This window comes from Cyprinodon tularosa, unplaced genomic scaffold (genome assembly GCF_016077235.1).
Source record: "Cyprinodon tularosa strain WSP-4 unplaced genomic scaffold, ASM1607723v1 ctg71, whole genome shotgun sequence".
NCBI lineage: Eukaryota > Metazoa > Chordata > Actinopteri > Cyprinodontiformes > Cyprinodontidae > Cyprinodon > Cyprinodon tularosa.
Genome location: NW_024039463.1, coordinates 4,859,027 through 4,879,368, shown reverse-complemented (window position 1 = coordinate 4,879,368; position 20,342 = coordinate 4,859,027). Strand labels below are relative to the sequence as shown.

At 39.2% G+C, this 20,342-nt stretch overlaps 1 protein-coding gene across 6 annotated transcripts in view; it reads left to right on the top strand.

Annotated features, from left to right (window-relative positions):
• megf11 (multiple EGF-like-domains 11) overlaps positions 1–20,342 on the top strand; it is a 180,930-nt gene that overhangs the window by 109,398 nt on the left and 51,190 nt on the right. For all 6 annotated transcript variants that reach the window (XM_038268941.1, XM_038268939.1, XM_038268938.1 and 3 more), the window contains 3 exons: positions 17,827–18,073; positions 18,168–18,288; positions 20,096–20,232. In XM_038268941.1, coding sequence (XP_038124869.1) covers positions 17,827–18,073; positions 18,168–18,288; positions 20,096–20,232 — 505 coding nt within the window. The remainder of the gene's footprint in view (positions 1–17,826; positions 18,074–18,167; positions 18,289–20,095; positions 20,233–20,342) is intronic.

The following is a 20,342-nucleotide window of genomic DNA, read 5'->3' as shown; positions in this document are numbered from 1 at the left end:
TTACAGCCCACAATACAGCAACGGTTTACCATGGTTGAAATCAAGTTAAGGTGAAATTAATAAAATTAAAACACGGCTGAGAGGGAGTACAGTACGCGGTAGTCATAGGCAGTAGTCTGAGCTGCGGTAAAAGACGCATTCAACATGGCGGCGACGCGAAGTGCTTACGTCACGATGACCAAACCCTATAGTAACTGTCCCCCACAGTTTCAAAAACCTATCTGCGCCCCTGCATGTAGCCCTCATCTGGATCTGTTTGGTTCCACCCAAAGGGATTTTATCCTAGTCTCTTGGAATTGGACTTTTTCCCCCATCCGTGTGAGGTTATCTGCGTTTTGACTGTTATGAACACTGATAGTCCAGGTCGGAAGGTGTATGTTTTCTCTAGTGAGGTATATTGACCCAGGTCAAACAAACTAATGGGATGGCTTGCAACTTCTCATGATTCAGACATTAGTGGGATTTGCTGCCCACACACCACAATCCCACAGGGGTCCCTCTCACCAGACACAATTTAGGTGTACCCTCCAGAAGGTGAAGCCTTTATGCTAGATGTTTCCCCCCTCTTGCTGTTTCTCTCTGTTTCCGCCTGCAGCTCATGATGAACTCTGACTCTTTAATCACAGTTAAATACTGTCAGAGCTTGGAAGTAAGAGACTGCTGGCTAAAGTTGGAGATCCTCTGCTTGGTTGAGAGGTGGCAAGATAATGGGTTTTGCTGGGAGTGTGCTAAGGCTTTTCACTGCAAACAAAAGAAGGTTTAAGTCTTTAAATGATAATGTTGTTTCAGCTTTAAAGTATTGAAATAAAGATTTAAGTTAACCTCTTCCTGTTACCTTTTTTATTGTATGTTTTGCGGAATACAGTGTCTTATTAAATATTCAATCAATAAATTTTACATTTAGTTGCCATGCCAACTATATTGGTTATGGTGTTTTTTGGAGGATTTCACTTTATAGACCACAACAAAAAGTTGACAATTTGTCAGAAAATTTCTGAGAAATGTGCTTTGTAGAAACAGATTTGCCTTAATAACAGTGGTAAGTTATATGACATTTGTTCTGCCACATTTGGGCATACAGTAAATCAAGTTTTATATTTGCCCATTCTATTTTGCAAAATGGCTCTAGATTTTCCAGATAAAATAAAGAGGCATTTTAATGCAAGAATATACTTAGATCTAAGATAGGGTTGAAGAATATCTAGGTCTGTATTACTAAAAATCTGTATTCATCTGTATTACCGTTGAATGTTGAGAATATAATACTGGTTGCAATTAATAAATAATCTCCCTCTATCTTTTCTTTTTTTCTTTTATCTCAAAGTCATCTGTATTTGTGTGAGTTTTACCATCTCAGTCACAGTAAAACATACAAATCAGGTACAGTGTGGGCATACTGGTTCAAAGTTATATTCTAGTTTGTTTTTTAAGAAATCCCTGATATTTATACAATTTCTATGAAACATTTCTTCTATAAATGTGTGAACAGTACATGAACATTAGTTATGGCACGATTCCTTTTACCAAATGTGGTACAAAAAATAAATTTAGCACAAAGCATAAAATATTGCCTGTAAACAGCAGATTAAGTTTTATTTCTAAAACTACAAACAGTTCATTAAAACAAACAGTTCATAAAACTACAACAGTTCAGCTCTGCATAAAGCTTTGCTTTCAGGAGCTAGCAGCTACTATTCAGTGTGCAGCATTTAATGCAATTAAAACATTTAGGCCACGGAGGCTACTGTCACTCGTTAAGCCAGTTACTCCCACAAATAGTCCATGTTCCTGGTCCTTGTTCCTTATTAAAGGAATAGTACACCCAAAACATGATTAGCCTTCATTTTCTACTCACCCCCATGCTGAACAACACTCTGGAGTACTTTTTTGATATCTCAAATGCATCTGGAGATCTGGGAGGCTTCTTGCTGTTTGCTGACATTCAAATAATGGAGGTCTATGGTGTCCAAGACAGAAAGGTCCATAAAAGTCCACAAAAAACGTGTCAATATTCCTCCATACTGCTCATCCAATGTATTCCAAGTGTCCTGAGTGGGTAGCATCCAGAATTTACTCGAAACAAAGTCATTTAGAATGTTTTTAGAGCATAAACAGTAGTGTATAGGATTTCCTGAAAGCCCGCGCCTGCGCGTTCACGACGCTACGGAAACCGCGGCAGACCAAACCAGATGAAAGTGCGCATTCAGCTCGGCAAAGAACTCGTGCTCTTCCTCAACACTGAAGTCCTCAGACATTTTTCTTTCGTTGTTTCTTTCTTTGCACAGGTAAACAGCACATTTCTTCTTCTACGCTTGCATTATCGGCAGAGCAGACGCTGAATGCGCACTGTCATCTGGTTTGATCTGCCGGCTTCCGTAGCGTCGTGAACGCGCAGGCGCGCGCTTTCAGGAAATCCTATACACTACTGTTTATGCTCTAAAAACATTCTAAATGACTTTGTTTCGAGTAAATTCTGGATGCTACCCACTCAGGACACTTGGAATACATTGGACGAGCAGTATGGAGGAATATTGACACGTTTGTTGTGGACTTTTATGGACCTTTCTGTCTCGGGCACCATAGACCTCCATTATTTGAATGTCAGCAGACAGCAAGAAGCCTCCCAGATCTCCAGATGCATTTGAGATATCAAAAAAGTACTCCAGAGTGTTGTTCAGCATGGGGGTGAGTAGAAAATGAAGGCTAATCATGTTTTGGGTGTACTATTCCTTTAACTGCCAGCAATGATCGGCTATAGAGCGCTTGTTATTCGGACCGCAGACGCACTTCCAACGTAGCTTAGATGTCCATACCAATTTAACAGTATCAGCTAATTACAGTACACCTTGCTGCAGACATTGTATTTTAGTTCGGGCCATTGTTTTTAAGCTCCAATACCCCCCTAGAACAGGCATCCCCAACCTCGGTCCCGCTGTCCTGCAGGTTTTTCGAGGTTTCCCTGCTTTAGCACAGCTGATTATAATGATTGCAGAAGACCAAAAGCCTGTTAATCAGCTTTTAATTAAAATCAGCTGTGCTGGAGCAAGGAAACCTCTAAAACCTGCAGGACAGTGGGCCTCGAAGACCGAGGTTGGGGATGCCTGCCCTAGAGGACCGACATTGTGCATCAGATTTACGGGTCTACAAGAAAAAATTAGTACAAAGGTTCCCACTTGCGACTTTAGTATGTATATAAGAACTGCTCTTTATTACGTAAAAAAAATGTAACGTATTAAAATGTTTCTAATTAATGAATCAAAAACCAAGGCGTTAAGGTCCTGGCGCTAATAAAGATTTACAAAAAGATGTCAGATTTCCTAAAGTACATGGCTAATAGCAGTAATTCTGTTAAAGCTGCAGTCTGTAACATTGAGAAGAGAGCAGACTTCAACTGAAAATTTGAAGAAAAACAGGTTTCACGCCACTCCCCCACCCTCTCTGCTTCACTCATGCCCCACCTCCAAGCTCCACCCCTCTCACAGCATCTGCGCGGCTACCGCATGCGACCAGAAGGGGGGGGGGGGGGGGCGGGATTCAGCGTGTGTGAGCTGTGATTGACACTCCATCAGACGCTCCTCTGGCTGTGATTGGTTGCTTTGACTCGTCCCGTATTATTCTTTCCAGATTGAAATACAGGCAGCAGGCGGGACCAATTGAAGCAGTTTTTTTCACAGGTTACATATCACATGTACTGCTGTCTGGGCATAGGGACAGTTTTAGCCAATATGACAAAAAAGTGATTTTTAAAAACTTACAGACTTCAGCTTTAAAGGAGTGTCTGCAATGAATGTTGGAGATTTTGTATGTCATCCATATATTTTTGATAAAGCTTTCCAATACTAGCCTGATAAACCAGACTAAGTGTGAGATTAAATGTGTAATTTAGTCTGGCCCCGATGAATTAGACATCGGAAGATTGTTGATGAGAACGACTCCTTGTTTTTCAAACCATGTCTGTGACTATTGGCCAGCGCTCTAACCAATGAGAGCAACTGACTGTGATGTAGGAAGCGCAACAGAAAGCTGGTGGGGGAGTGTAAACAATGACAGTGTAAACTGTTGTTAAAACCGCAAATCCGTCCTTCTCAAAAATGAATGAGCTTAGAGCCTCTTTCTACTCACGTTTCAACAAAATCCCCAAGTCTAATCCTTCCAAAACTGATTCCAAAGCTGAGTCAAAGGAGAACTGTTCAATAGTTGTTGCCATCTTCCTTGTTGTGCTTTCTCCAACTTTGTGCAGCTTTGTCGTCATGCCCTCAAAACCGTTTGCTTTGCATCCAAAAATTCTAAACACATCTCTGCGCCAGCCGGTTCTAGGGCCTGGGGTATTGATTGAGGCTAGACTCACTCGCAGGCAAAAAGGATTTTGGCTGCTGGCGGTTGGGGCTTGTTTACTAGGCTGAGGAAGTAGGAAGTAGTCAATCAAGTCGGTGACCAGGCTATGAAGGCTAGTCACCCACCTCAAACAACCAGTAAGTTACTTACTGACATTAAGTGGTCCCTGGCCCAGAAGTAATATTTAAGCCAGTCCAGTGCTGTAGCAGAAAGGACCCAGATTTCCAGGTGCTCTACTAAAATGTGGTAATCAACAGTGTTGAATGCCGCATTAAGATCCAATAATACCAGCAATGTGGTTCTTCGACAGTCTACATTTATACTCGTGTAATTCAACACCTTGACAAGGGTAGTGTCTGGACTGTGGTGAGTAGGGAAGCCTGATTTGAAGACGTCATAGTGGCTGGTCATTGTTAGAAGGTTTTTAACCACTGAAACACAAAATGTTCAATAATGTTACCTATGAAGCAGAGGTTTGAGATACGCTTGTTGTTCTGCAGTCTCCCACAATAAACAATAATAATAACAGTCATAATCAGCACATATTACAGATACATATAATTAAAATTAGTAACATTTTGTTTTGTACTTAGACATTTCTGAAAATATTAAGAACTTGGGTCAGCCCAGGCTCTTTACCCAAAGTGCCAAATAATCCGAAAGTCAAATTTGCTTAGAAATATTTTTTCACACTTTAGTGAATCTTTAAACAAAAGGGCCACTTCCCCAATTTTCCTTTTCTGTCTACTCTCATAAAGAAAATTGTAGTTTGAAGACTTTTACTGTATGAGGATATGTGTCTCATTACTTTCATGTAACCATATTAAAAACATGGTCAGAAATGAGGTAACTAATTTAAAAGGATTTTCTTGACAGAGATCTAATGTTTAATAAAACTAGTTTTTATGACTTAGTGGCTGTTATTAACTCTGGGTCTGATTGAACCTGACAATTTATTGCTTTTAGGTTTGATTGTTCATTACTATCTCCTATCCTTTTCTCTTTGTTCTTTCTATTCCAAATTAGCACAGAAACTTTATGACTATCTCCCCTCAGGAGCCCAAGTTTTTCTTGGAAATGATCATTTCTGAAAGTTACCACTGGGTCCCAAAATGTATCACAGAGAAGTGATTTGGAGATCGATAAGGAGGTGGTGGAGAGTTCAGATGTGTGGCACTTGAAGTATGATATCATATAAAACATTGCAGCGAAGTACAAATAAAAACTAAGCTCTAAAACCTTTCTCTTTATCTCTGGTTTGTACGTTGACCTCAATCCCCTTCTTAAGCATTGTAGCTAACATCCTCTCAGAAGGTCTTCCTTATTGTTCCTAAAGAAAAACATTCCAGAAGCATGCTGCAACTCATGTTCTCCATAGGGGAGGGCACTGTGCAGTTTTAGTAGTCTGCACATAAGCTACTACTCTTTATAGGCCAAATATGTGGAATCAACACTGACATTTTTCATACAGGGTGATGTCAGTTACAGTACCACAAGCCTCCTATTTCTCAGATTAATAATAATAAAAGAAAGTACTTGTCAGGTTTTATAGATTTGCAATTAAATGCTCTATCATGACCCACTCCTTTTTGGACAATGGATCATGACGATTTGCTGTTTGTTGATTAAGAAGGTAATCAGCAAGTCATTTTTGCAGGGAATGCCCAGCACAAATGTTCATCTAGGGTATCCAAGTAGTAAAAACAAATACAAACAGGTTTTTCAGTATTGCTTTTTTTTTATTAAATAATAAAAAAAAACACACATTATTCCAAACCTACTATGCCATTAATGTTTAAAATCAAATAAACAGGATGTTTAAATACTTTTTGTAAGGCCTGCATATGTAAGATAGCAAGATGTACCCACTTTTATACTGATTCAGATTTGGATTGATAACAGTGGTTTTGATGGCTGTTTTCCTGCCATGCTGGCGGTTCACTGATGAGTGCTTATACACCACTGAACAGAGTTGAAGCTAAACTGCTCATTCATTACCACCACCACCCGAACACTCCTCGTATTTAATGTGCCAGGGTCGTTTGCGTGGCATCAGCTCAGCCTTCTGGGATCTCATTCATGGCAAAATGCAGTCCAGGAGCAGATTAGATCAAAATCAGTGTGAGCCTTGTAATGTGGCCTCTACTCTGCCCGGCTCGCAGAAGTAATACTGCGCTTACCCGGTGTTTAGAGACCCCCTTCGGAGCAGACCTGTCCGCATCAGGGAAGGGTTGATCATCATCCTGCTGTGTACCTGGAAAAGGCTGGCCTCAGTGCCTTTCATGAAAGAAGGTTCATTAGGCTCCTACTCCAACTGATCACAGCTTTGGCAAAGCGAGCATACAAGGAGGGGGGAGTAGTGTCTTTACATCTACAACTGAGGCTGCAATGATGTGGGAATCAATGATAGAGTATTTGCCTCTCTCTCTGCTGTGCAGGTTAGGATCTCAAGCTGGGCTTCTATGTAAAGCAATACAGCTGCTGGTAATGCAGCTACTGATTGAGAGACGTAAAGCCAGAACAATCATGTAAATCATAGAGCTTTCTCAAAAGAGCAATTACCCTGGTGGGAGTGAGAGCTGTCCTCAAACCCATCTCAGAGCTGATTGTTGATCAGTTAGGAGGCTGTTCCTCATTTAACCTTGAAAATTAGCAGTTTGCTCGTTTTTATAGATTTTATTGAGTTTTTGTAAACAGACCAATTCCCATAGGAATGAGTTTGTTTTACATCATTCCCTCATGTTCTATTAGGCAATGTCAGTGAGCTCTACATAACGACTTATTACAGTTTAATCGTTTTACAGGCAGATGGACAATTTTTGCTGTTTACTGATGCTTACACTGCCAAACACTTTGTATAGTTGTCATGGACCATATAATAGGCTATGGACTCATCTAGGTGTCAATTCTTGTTAAACCTTTCAACACTCTCAATCGTGTAGCAGGGATTTACCAATCACTATTATGTTGCAGATTTCTTTTGTTTAAAATGTATTGAATGAACCTGGACATATTTCACTCCAAGCTCTTGAAAGGAACTATAATATACTATGATAAAAGAAAAAGCTTAGAAAATGTGCCAGTCAGTTATTTATTTTAGTAGCAAAGTTGACAGGCAATATGTGTCATAAAACAACTGACTACTTTCAAAAAAGCCAAATTTATATAGAAGTAACATTTCAAAACTCTCTTTAGCTTCTTACATAAGCAGCCAGCAACTAAATATGCATCTTTCATATGTTTTATTCTGAAAAATGTAGTTGCTTAGAGCACCTTGACCTGAGTGCACACCTTTTCTCCTGGACACATATATTAAGCCCTACCTTCCTATTTTCTGCAGAAAGTCTTGCTCTCTCTAATTTTTTTGCAGCCTGGATAAGTATCTTATCCTTTGCATTAAATTAGTGTTATTGTGTTTAATTTGCTTAATACAAAATCTATCTATGTAACATAGCTACAGTATGACACTAATTTCTAAATATCTAACTTGTTCTCACTGAGAAACAGTAGCCTGATCAAAGACTATGTTGTCTAAGAGACGTAGGAGTCCGTTTTATGGTACGTTAAATTTTTTAAAACATTTTAATTTCAATCATTTGCATCTCTTTAAAATTTATTAAGACTTAAATTTTTTCCAATGTCTTGATCTGGTTTATGATTTAGTATGAGTTACTAATATATATATGCTTTTGTCTTAACAGAAACATGATTATAATGTTGCTCATGATAAACACCTTTTCTTCATTACTGTATTTTGCTTAATTATTTTAAACTCACTATTGTTTTTTATCATCTCAGCTGCTACATTGTTGCTGTTTATGTTACTATGAGATTAGCAAATATTTGTAAATACCTTTTTCTTTTTTTTCTCAGCTTTTTATTGTCATTACACTGTCACAAGTACAGAGCAATGAAATTAACTCTTTCCATTCAACCAATCCTCTTGGGGAGCAGTGGGCTGCCATTGTGTGATGCCTGGAGAGCAGTGTGGGGTTAATGGTCTTTGCTCTGGGCAAGTCTTTGGGAGTGGGTCTTGAACTAAGAACCCCTGGATTCCAAGCGCAATGCCCCAATAGCCGAGCTGCCACCCCCCCAGAAGGCCGCCACTCCTCATACAGCTGTCCTTTATTAAAAAAGAAAAAAAAACGATAACGAAAAGTTATATATAGGTGCCTCATAAGTTTGAGAATATTTTCATTGAGTTATTCTATCACAAAATAGGCATTGTAATTTTCATCCAACTTTGTGCTGGAATAGCCAATCTTATCTAAGGGAGCAAACCTGAAATTTTAGGTTATAAAGTGTCAACAACTTGTGTGCTGTTTATGATGACATTCATGTTTTAGTCATAATAAGGAAAATTGTCTGCTGTTATGAAGCACTTTTAACAACTAGGTGCACTAAGTCTGTAATTTCCAAACTTACTGTACCTGAAAGCCACTGTAAATACTGCACTGTCACAAAGTAAAACATTCTCCCTTGTTGTTTTGTAATGTGACGGCAAATCACTTTGGAGTTGCATATTGAGAAGTCATAGAGTCACTTGTACAGACAAGGCCACATTTACCTCTTTAGATTAAATCCTACTTCAAAAATAGGTCTGATCATATAACTTACATATGTTAGAATTTGTTCCTCAGTAACTTGACATACAGCAGTTAGGGCGACATGAAAGGGACATTTCATGCATGTAAATATGCTGTAAATAAAGCTGCTGTATCAACAAAAAAGGCATGTACTGTATGTTGCTTCAAAATCTCCACAAATCTGAAAAGAAACAACATAAAAATACATTTTGCTTCCAGTCTGAAAAAGTAAAAAACATTTTGTGAGTAGGTTCATATAGGTCACTTCTGGATAGTTTCATACTGTACAGTATATACAAAAAAAGAAGCAACAACACTGCTTCACATTAAGCAGGATTTACACCAGTATCACATTTTTAACTTTACTTTTAACACTTTTGGTTTTATTAAAGGAAATATCAGATTTTCTCAGGTGCCAAAACAAAATGTAACAGCTCTGTAAAGGCTCACCAGAAAGCATAACATAAAGTTGACATGCCTATACAAGATGAATGCGGTGATTTCCATGTTACTCAGCAAAATGCTTCACAACTTTATCTAGATCCAATGCCTTTGTGCGTTTTGATTTAATGCTGAGGACAATCAAACTCGATAGTCTCTTTTCTGTCATAGTTGACCGCAAATATGTCTTTATGAGCCTGAGATGACAGGCCTAAGTAACATCATAGTTAGAGAAATAACGGTGTGCAAACTGATTTTTATCATCTCAAAATCAGCACAACAGCTATGCTCACAACATTGTACTTTCATTATGATTTAATTTCTCGATAGATAGTTAATCAGTTTTTACCTGTTTCATCCCGTGTCTCCTCTCCCCATGACCCCTGGCTCCCTCGCTTTGCCCCATTCGGTTTTCAAAATAAATCAGTCTCAGTTGCTCTCGCGTCATCTCATGCTGCATTCACTGCAGTCTGACATTGGAAATTAGCAGCCGTAATTCTCAAATTATTCATAATTAATAAGCCTGGCCACCCCTACCACCAACTGGGGTGGCAGCAGGGGTGGCAAGGCTGTCATTTAGGGTGGCATTTGCCACCCTATGCCACCCCAGTAGATCCGCCTATGCCTAGTTGAAATTTCAAGTTTGGCAGCACGCACAGAGCATCAATATACAGTGCTGCATATTTACCTGAAAAATTATTAATTACATCTCAAATTAAGCTTACATTTAACAAGTTATGCAATGTTCCAGGGCTCTCAACTTTCACACATTGACACACATTTCATAAACTGCACATACTCATATACTGTACCAGCCTTGTAATTTCTCATTCTCACAAGAGATACACAACCATCCACACACTGACACCTAAGGACAATTTAGAGACTTTTGAAGGAAGACAGAGTACCTGGAGAGAACACACTCATGCATGGGGAGAACATGCAAACTCCATGCAGATAGACCCTGGGCAGGGAATCGAACATAGAACCTTCTAGTTGTAAGGCAACAGGGCTACAAACAGCACCACCCTGCAGTCAGGCTCAAAAATAAATTCTCAAACTAAAATGTAGATTCTTTTTATACTGCTGCTATTTTAGGTAACACATTTAAAGAAGGAAATGCACGCATTTTATTGGAATTACTGTTCTAATTTTTCTGGTAAATTCGTAATGCGTCAGCATGTAGTACAGCTCCACAATTAGCTAAAATGTGACCTGTGATGTTTGTGGGAAAACAGTGAGAAATTATTGCAACATTGAAACCTTGTCAAACACTGCAGGTTAAACCACAAAACAAAATATGCAAAATTGATAACGAGGACAGAGATGGAGAGCACATTTGCTGCTAGACAGATGTCTTTTACAGAGCCTCTAGGTTCCTCAGGCAGGCACAGTGCAGTTACAGAGCAACTCACTTTTTCTCAATAGATGTATTTCTGCTCCTGCGGATTATTGCATTCCTTCTCAGCAGCTATCAAGAGCTGCAGAGTCCTGTTCATCACTTGGTTATTTAAGTTAGGTTTGTGGAGACAGGGAAACTTCTAAATATGCAGGACAGTGGGTCCTGAGGAACACATTTCATAACCACTGTTACAAACCAGCAGAGATGGGAAGTAACGAAGTACAAATACTTCGTTACTGTACTCAAGTAGATTTTTCTGATATTTTTACTTTACTTTACTACTTATTTTTATGCCGACTTTTTACTTCTACTCCTTACATTTTTACACAAATATCTGTACTTTCTACTCCTTACATTTTAAAAAATTGTCTCGTTACTTTAGTTTTGAATCATTTCATTGGAGTTACCGTTATTATTTTTCACGTCATCAATACTGTGAAAACGGAGCAGTTTTCCCCCTCTCTTCCCAAAGCGTAGCTGCCGTCTATCACACACAGCGTCACATCCTTCACTACATTTCCCAGCATGCACCACAGACCGGCCGTCATGGTGGCGGCAGTTCCGAAAAATTCACCCGGTAATTTACACTAGTTCCGAAATTACAATGTCACGTTTCATTCAACACTTTACTTACTCACCAGCGTAGCAAACTCTGAAGACAGCTTTAATATACATTCCGTAGTCGGCAATAAAACTTCCCGGTCAAATTACAGGGCGTTTCTCAATATGCATTCTTGAGCGTTCTCGTGTGCTCGTGTACTCGTGACACGTCATCAGCCTCAGCCTGAGTACCGTTCTAATTCTCGAGAACGCCAGATCGAGAACGCACCAAATCCCCGGATGTTGTTCTCGCCCCGCCCTCTTTATCGAGCATGCATCAGAGCAGACTTGTGCGTTCTTCAGACTGACCACTTCCCCAGAATGCCCCGTGGCCGCAGCTTGATTCGAGACAGCGCTCACAGTGTTAAGTTAAACATTCCCTTTTCTGCTGCTGTTGTTCTTCAAAAGTACGTTTTGAAATCGTTTGAGGCGAAAACATTATACATTTAAGCCTCCCTGTGTGATCTGTTTACAGAGTTAGTGCGAAATAAAAAAAAAAAAGTCAGACGTTGAGCGGACCAGTGTGACCAGCAGACCTCCGAGGGTAACCGCAGCCAGGGCTAATGTTACCCCGTCTGTAGTGCACTTCTCTCGGTCTAGTTATGTGTGAACTACCGCTCGTTCTGATGGCGGTTTTTTGCGGATGGTAATTTTTTTTTATGTTTTTTAAGCTTTAGAAATTAAAAATATTGTTTTCAAAATGTTTTGTGTAGGGAATAAATAGTTTTGACTGTTAAAGAAATGCTAAAGAACGTTGCATGTGATGACGTCACAAGTACACTTCTGTTCCAATACACATACGTGCTTGCGTGCTCGCGTTCTCGTCAAGTCCGATCTTCCTGCATTCTCGCCAAGAACGGACTTCACGAGAAGGCGAGTATGTACTCGCCTTCTCGTGAATTGAGAAACGCCCACACATTCTCTTCCCTTAGTCCGTCAGCATACTGGTCCGTGTGGAAACACGTACCGCATCGGAGCCAGTCTCTTATCCATTGTCCCAGGGCATTGGAAAAGACTATTAGGGGGCAGGGGTGTTAAGTGGGATTTCAATGTATGTAATAATTGTTTACATGGTAATAAGTAGGTGAAATGGTAATGTTAGTATGGTTATATTATTTCATAAATATGTATGTTTTTGTATGAATGATGCTATTGTCTGTATTTATTTTTCTACAATGTTAACTGTGCTTTATTGGCGATTTGCCTTCCTGTTTAGTTGGGCTGTCCCAATTGGCTGATTATTGGTGGGTCTATTTAAATAAATGTTTCCAAGCGATACAAGGCGTTGTCTATATAAGACTCAAACTCACTGCGGATCCAGACATTTGAATTGAGAAAGCTTCCTGGAGAGGTGGCGAAACGTCTTCAAATCTTGAAAACCAAGTCCAGTGGATTTTTTGAATTTTTACGGAATGACTATGACCTGGATGACTGAGAACCTTCATCAGCGTCTATTTAAATACAGACAGCTAGGGCCTACTAACCTGACAACAGCCAGATGCATGTCTCCCTCCGCCCAGCTAGGAGCTAGGCGGAGGGAGACATGCATCTGGCTGTTGTTGAGCTCCTCGCTGTCTGAATGACGGCGCGCACTGATACGAACAGAGAGAAAATAGGACCAAGTGATAACGACGTGTGACTTTTTCCACTACAACGTTTTTGGGATGCAAAAATATCACTCTTTTGAACACATAATGTTTTGGGAAGAGAAACGTTTTATTTCGCTGGGTCTAGCAAACCTGCCGGACTACTTTCGGCTTGACCAAAACTGGACGAGAACTCTGCTCACAGGACGCTGCCAGGGGTAAGTCAGTGTGATTGCATGACACTGGTGATGGGGATGACATACAGATTCATGTCAAAAATACCGAACTATCCCTTTAAGGGGCACACTCCCAATGGCTTGGGAGGGCTACTTGGAGAGACTATATTTAAAGTCAGCTTGCTGTGAGGCTGTCAGTGTTTTGTATTGCCTGCAATGGCCGGTTTTGTTTTCTTTATTTGAAAGTATTTTCTTTGTTTTGTTTTTTTTTGTCTTCACCGTTGCACCAGTAAATAAACCGCTACACGCTTTTGAACTGGAATTTTGTTGTCCGCTGGTTCTTACCACCTTTTTGCAAGTCATCTGCTTACTCCTCCTCTGACGTGAGACGGGAGCTGGCGAGCCGTTTTCTCACAAATACCAAATTCAGTCTAATTGGATGGGAATCTACGTTGCAATTGACGCACCACTACAAGATGAATCGACAGATTCGGCGGTATTCATTCCTGGCAAATCATTGCAGCTTGGTGGCGGTGGCGTTAGCATAGTAGTATGGACGACGAGATGATTGAAAATGAACACAACAGAGATCTATTCCTATTGGCAGACATCCATTTAAAATGTAGGCAACGGCATGAAAAAAGTGGTTTCTACTTTTACTTTTATACTTTAAGTAAATTTACAAGCCTGTACTTTGTTACTTTTACTTGAGTAAAGAAGTTTAATCAGTACTTCCACTTTTACCAGAGTATTTTTTAACACAAGTATCTGTACTTTTACTCAAGTACGGAAAGTGAGTACTTTTGCCATCTCTGCAAACCAGTCACATTATTTTGCACATTTAACAACCACATTAGGTGTACTTGCAAAAAAGTATTGCATCTGTACTGTCAGTATCAGACTGTATTTTATTCGGTATCTAATCTTAGGGAAATTTCGTGGTATCCAAAATATTTGGGAATATGATTAAAGTTACAGAATCTGTCCATTGTCATATAAAACATTTTCATTAAACAAATTCGAAAAGGTATCAATCAGTCTGTTTACTTATGAATTAAAATAGTGATTTTGCTATCAGTGCTAAATATCTCTTTCCAAGCTCAGATCAGAGCTAAAGAGCCCTGCTTCAACCAAGGGGAACAGGAACAGATGTAACAGAAATAATGATACAAATAAAAAATTTATAACTTTTTAAACCCAATATAAAACTTACTGTAAGTAAGAAACTTAAGAGAAGAAGCAAAAGCTTATATGGCAATACCTAAATTAACATTGTTATACAATATGGGAATAATGAAAACAAAAAAAAACTATTCAAAATGACACCCCCAACACCTGCAAATCATGAATTAAATTTTCTGTTGTTGTTTTAGGAACATAAAGTATACATTTTAATTGCTAAACTCCCAAAACATACATTATTTGCATATTGTAATGCTAGCAGTAACAAAAAAAATAAATAAAAAAATAAAATCATGGCTTAATAGGCTCCTTAAAGCTAACTTTTTCAACTGCAAACAACCTTAAAAAACATTTTACTCACAAATCAGCACTGAAGGGGTTTGGCAATTTTTCCTTTTTTAAATTCACTCTTTCATTAGGCACTTTTTATATCATTTTCACAAATACATTCAAAACATTTCTAGTGTATACAGTTTTGACCACAAGGGAGTTAACCCAAAACTCAGTAATATAATCTTTGTTCCGTGTAAGCACATTAGCTGGCAATGTCTTTGGTTGTGTAAATAAAAAACAGCTTTCTTGCTCTTTGGTTACGTACAGCATAATCTGCATAATCAGAAAGAGGAGTTTAAGGCTATAATGTCTCATACAAACATCGTGAAATATGAAGCACAGCTATAGGCTAAATGGTAAAGTATATTACAAAGGAAGGCACATAGGCCTGAATTACCCACTGAAATCTTTGCAAAGCTGAACTGCATTTCTGCTTCAGACAGTCACTCAGTCAGTCAGTCACCCAGCAGATGCCTCTTTCTCTGTGAAAAATGAAAATTTGCTCTTACATCTAAATCTTGTATTCAGCCCAAATATAGAGCTTTTAAATATTGTTAAGTTGGGCTACCATCTCTTCACATCCCCAAATAAAACACCCCATTATTCATTTGAAATATCTTAAAATGTAAATTCCATTCATTGGACATACTCAAGGATTCAATGATTTGTTTTGTTTTTTGTCAAGCCAGCTCATATTTGCATGTCTGTTGCACACCATCTTGACTTGGTCACAGTTCAAGAAGCTTAATATTTAGAGTAAAAGGCAGGGAAAAAGAAGAACATGATTTAAGTGTAGCTCCAGTTCAGCAGTCTAATGGCTCCAGGGTAGAAATGTTTCTGAGCCTGGGGCGACAGTGACATCATCTGTAGTTTGCCCTGAAATCGAAGGGTTGATGGTTCAAGCCCTGGCTCTGGCTTTCAGTGTCGTTGTGTCCTTGGGCAAGAAACTTCACCTGCATTGTCTACTGATGGTGGTCAGAGCGCCTGGTGGCGCCAGTGTATGGCAGCCTCGGTTCTGTCAGTGAGCCCCATGGCAGCTGTGGCTACAATGTATCTTATCTTGCCACCATCAGTGTGTGCGTGACTGAATGTAGTGTACAGCACTCCGGTCAAGTTTCCTGACTGGACTTTCCAGGAAGTCCAGTTTTTTAGTGTGAGACTTAGTCCAAGTGAGGAGAGCCTCCAAACTGTTTAGCATTTGGGGACAGGGACAAAATTTGTCACACAGAGGGGCATGTCATTGAGTGGTGAGTCTGGGTGTTGGGATTCTTAAAGTGGGCAAAGAACCTGGAGTGCATCTGGCGATGAGGGGTCCCATGAGCATTTTGCATCTCTGATTTTGTAGTCCATGATGCATTTGATGCCCTTTCACACCCTCCCCAGGTCATTAGTGCTGAAGTGACACTACATTTTCTAGCGGTATGGCTTTGGTGGTCTTAGCTCTAATCTCAGCGTTCTACCAGTTTTTTCTCGTTCTGATAACAGGTTACTGTACTGGTGGTGGTGCTGACAACATCACTACACTTGGACATGAAGCAAAGTAAAGAGGAGTTGTATTCCTTTTGGTCTACCTTTACCTTTGCCTTCCAATAGGTGCACTGAAAACGATCTTGGAGAGCATCCCTGGTCCACGGAGTGAATTTTTATTTAGTTGGCCTAATCCATCCCATCAACGGTCAATATTCTGGTGCCAGGAGGATACAGATGTGGTTGAAGAAACCAAGATAAGGTTGAGAAAAGGCTCTGTATGCACAGTGAATGTAACTGCACATTAAGTCCAGAGTGTTCTCTCCCCGTGTTGGAAAGGTGACATGTGGGTAAAATTTAGGCAGAATGTCAGTCAGTTTTATGCCTTAAAATAGCCTGGAAGGCTGAGTCTGGCATGTTGCTGTTAAGCTAGGTTTCAGTTAGGCAAAGAACACTCAGCCTCAGATGTAAAAATTCCACTTTTTAATCCAGTGACCAGATTTTGGCCGGTTGAAAGTTGGAATCGGTAGCTTCCTAACCTTAAGGTTATTGACCTCAATCATCTCTGATGAGTAACAGTTCTACTGAGCTATATTTCAGCAGTGAATTCACCACTCAACTAGTCCCTAAATCAGCCTCAAATGAATTAAAACAAGGCTTAACCCTGAGTGGAGTAAAAAATGTTGAGATATGTCTGTTCTTAGCCTCACAGGCTCCAAACGAAGATCATGAGAGATAAGAATTAATTCACACAGCTTCCTAATGGCATGAAGGGGAGGGCTGTTGTTTTCAGAAGATCCATCTGGCTAGTGAAAGATATGTTGACCTAACAGCAAAGTGCTTTGATGAACTCAAGTTGTTTTCCTCCAAATTAACAATTGTGAGAAAGTTATTAATACAGGGGGTGGGTTGGTTCCCCTTGGGGGAGTGTTTGTTGGGATTTTTGTAGGGTATAAATGTACAGTATGTACTATGGTTGCCTATCTCTCCGTCTGAGGATGTTAAATAAATTTCAAAATTTTTCTTGCAAGAAATGCCCCTGCCTCAGCTTACAAACTCCACATCTGGTAGCTGAAGAACCCACTAAGATTTGTGTGCCACCATGGGAACCAAAATCAGAGAGGCATTACTGCTTTTAACCTTGCTGTACTCTGATATTTTACCTGCAATTCTTACTAGTTTTCTAACTTTTGCTCATGATTTCATTTTATTTTTTATCACAGATCTTATCCTTTTACATAGGAAGGAATCTTTTCATTCCATAAAACTGTTATTTGAATATAATAGAAAACCCTTTTATTGTCCCACACTTGTGGTATTACAGCAGCAAAAGATTGTAGCAAAAGTGGTAACACACCCGTGGACCTTAAAAAGAGTATAAAAATAACAAAATAAGTCACAGAGTAAAAAAAAAAACTAATAAAATACAGTACTGTGCAGCATTTTTACAGATATAAATACTGTGCATCTGGAGAATAAATAATCAATATACAGCTATGGACATTTATAGATATGAAAGTTGTACTTATTGTAAAAAGTGTTGTTGGGCAAATTCTTTAACTTGAGGTTCATTTTTAATGATCTGTTTTAGAGATTATATTTATGCACCATTTATGCATACTTTTCTTGTGTTTACATAATTACAAGAAAATATAGGAAATCATGTTATTGTTTTGTTATTATGACTCTTTTGATGCCCTGTATTATTGTGCCTGCAGGCTGTGAGAGTGACTACTGGGGACCTCACTGCAGTAATCGTTGCCAGTGCCGAAATGCAGCTAAATGTAACCCTATAACAGGAGCCTGTGTTTGCACCGACGGGTACCAAGGGTGGCGATGTGAAGATCCCTGCGAAAATGGCTATTATGGCAAGGGTTGCCAATTGCCCTGCCAGTGTCTCAATGGTGCAACGTGTGACCATGAAACAGGAGAGTGCATCTGTGCACCAGGTTACACAGGAGCTTTGTGAGTACCAGCAACATACCTGCTTCTTTGATGCTTTCTGGGACAAAATGTGGCATGCATTAAGAGTCTTGACACTTAACATGTGTGGTGGCAGCTGTGGGGAGTGGTGCCCCTCCGGCAGTCATGGACCACAGTGTGAACAGCGCTGCCCCTGTCAGAATGGAGGAACATGTCATCACATTACCGGCGACTGTTCCTGCCCTGCTGGGTGGACGGTAGGTCACAAAAACACCAAGAATGTAATGAAAAAGAAAAAAGCCTCACACATAGAAATACCTACATTTCACTGGAATGGTGTTTAAGACCAATGACATTGTTCATGTACAAAAGAAGAAAAACATTTTTTTTTCTTAGATTCGTTGCAGAATAAACTCATATATGGTAGCCTTCACACATGTTGAAATATAATTTTTTTTTACAAAATCGCTGAGGCAATAGCTAATAGCTAATAAAAATAAAATGAAAAACTGATGTAACTAGGCTCACATTATTAAAGCTTAAGGAACACTTTTAATGACAATGATAAAGCACAGAGACACATTTTTAAAAACTAAAAAATTGGAAATAAAAAGAAAAAATAAATTGATTTAATATTTAAACAACAATAGTTTGTTTTTTAAATAAGTCAGGGAAAGGAAACAATAAAATTACAACTTTTTGGCATCGCCAAATGGTGAGAGTGATAAAGTAAAAGTTTGAACCGACTGAAACAATAAAGGCTGAATGTGCCCACACATTTTTCATTTCACCACACACTGAGCACGTTAGTATTAGAGCTAGTAAAAAAACACCTCTGCTGGAGAATTGGAGCAAAAAAAATCAAATCTTTTTCTGTTTGTTTTTAGTGAGACATATATTTTCATCTGTCCATTGACAGAGGATGAAAAGTAGCCCATTCACTAATTCTGGGGTATTTACAGCATCGTATATTTACATATTTCGTCCTGTTATATGAACTAATTAAACCAGTAAATATTAGAAGCTTTATACAGGACAGGAAGTTGTTTCAAGACCTGCCAGTAAATATACCTTCTGTTCTACCATCAAAAATGTCAATGTCTAGTCTGTTAAATCCTTTGAACATAAGCTTGAACCATTCGCTCTGATCAGTCGAGAATACCAGTACATGGGGTGCCACGGACTTTTAAAAAAAAAAACAACAAAAATTATTCTAAACTTTTTTTTGTGAATAAATGTTCACTAAATTAGGGCTAAAAATAATTAATCTGATTAATAATAATTAATAAATTATGGAAATAATGGTCAACTAATTTACTAATCGATTAATCATTAACAGGAGTTTAGAGACTGTAAAATATGCCTTTATGTGACAGATCAACCAACCCTTGAGCGGCAATTATACCAAAATTGTAAAAAAAAAAAAAAAAAAAATTGCTTTTTTGTTCATCAATATGCTCTATCCAGAACTCCTCAAGTGGAATCGTTTGAGTTGTCACCTGGTTTACCTTCGTAAAAATTCTTCTTTAAGGAACCTTTTGCTATTCGATTATTAATCGATTAATTGATAAAGTAATTAACAGATTGCTAAATGCTTGTTTGTTGCAACCCTAAACTGAATATTCTAATGTTTTGGGTTTTTTTTTTGCATGCAACTAGTATGGTTAGAGCAGTTCACTTGTGCTCTGAGACGGTTGCAAGTACCTGGGTCTAAACCCAACGCCTGCACTCTGGGTTTCTGAGCAAGACCCTTAACCCCACACTGCGCCACACAATGGCAGCCCACTTCTCCCCAAAGGGGATGGGTTAAATGCAAAGATTTTATTTCCTGATTGTGGGACAATAAAAGGGAATTACAATTCTTAACAATTTTATGTATACATTAGGTATACCATGGGTGCCAAACAATGAAGAACAGCATTTTGTAAAAGAACATGGCATATCTACAGTCCGATATAAACACCAATCAGTAGCTGCCTAAGGCGCATCAGTGTAACTAAACTGTCAGGCTTGAGAAAAAGCGTAGTCTGTGTCTCTTATGGTAATCAGTTCTGTCTGTTAAAGGGTTCAGTGTGCGCTCAGCCCTGCCCTCTGGGCAAGTATGGCATCAACTGCAGCAAAGACTGTTCGTGCCGCAATGGCGGACTGTGTGACCATGTGACAGGAAAGTGCCAGTGTGCAGCTGGATTCAGCGGACGCAGGTAAGCAGCCAACACCTCCGGCCCAGACACTTCATCCGATTGTCATTCTGGGAGGTACTCAGAGCAGACTCGCTCACTTCTGCTTAAGCAGCTGGTCAGACAATGGAATT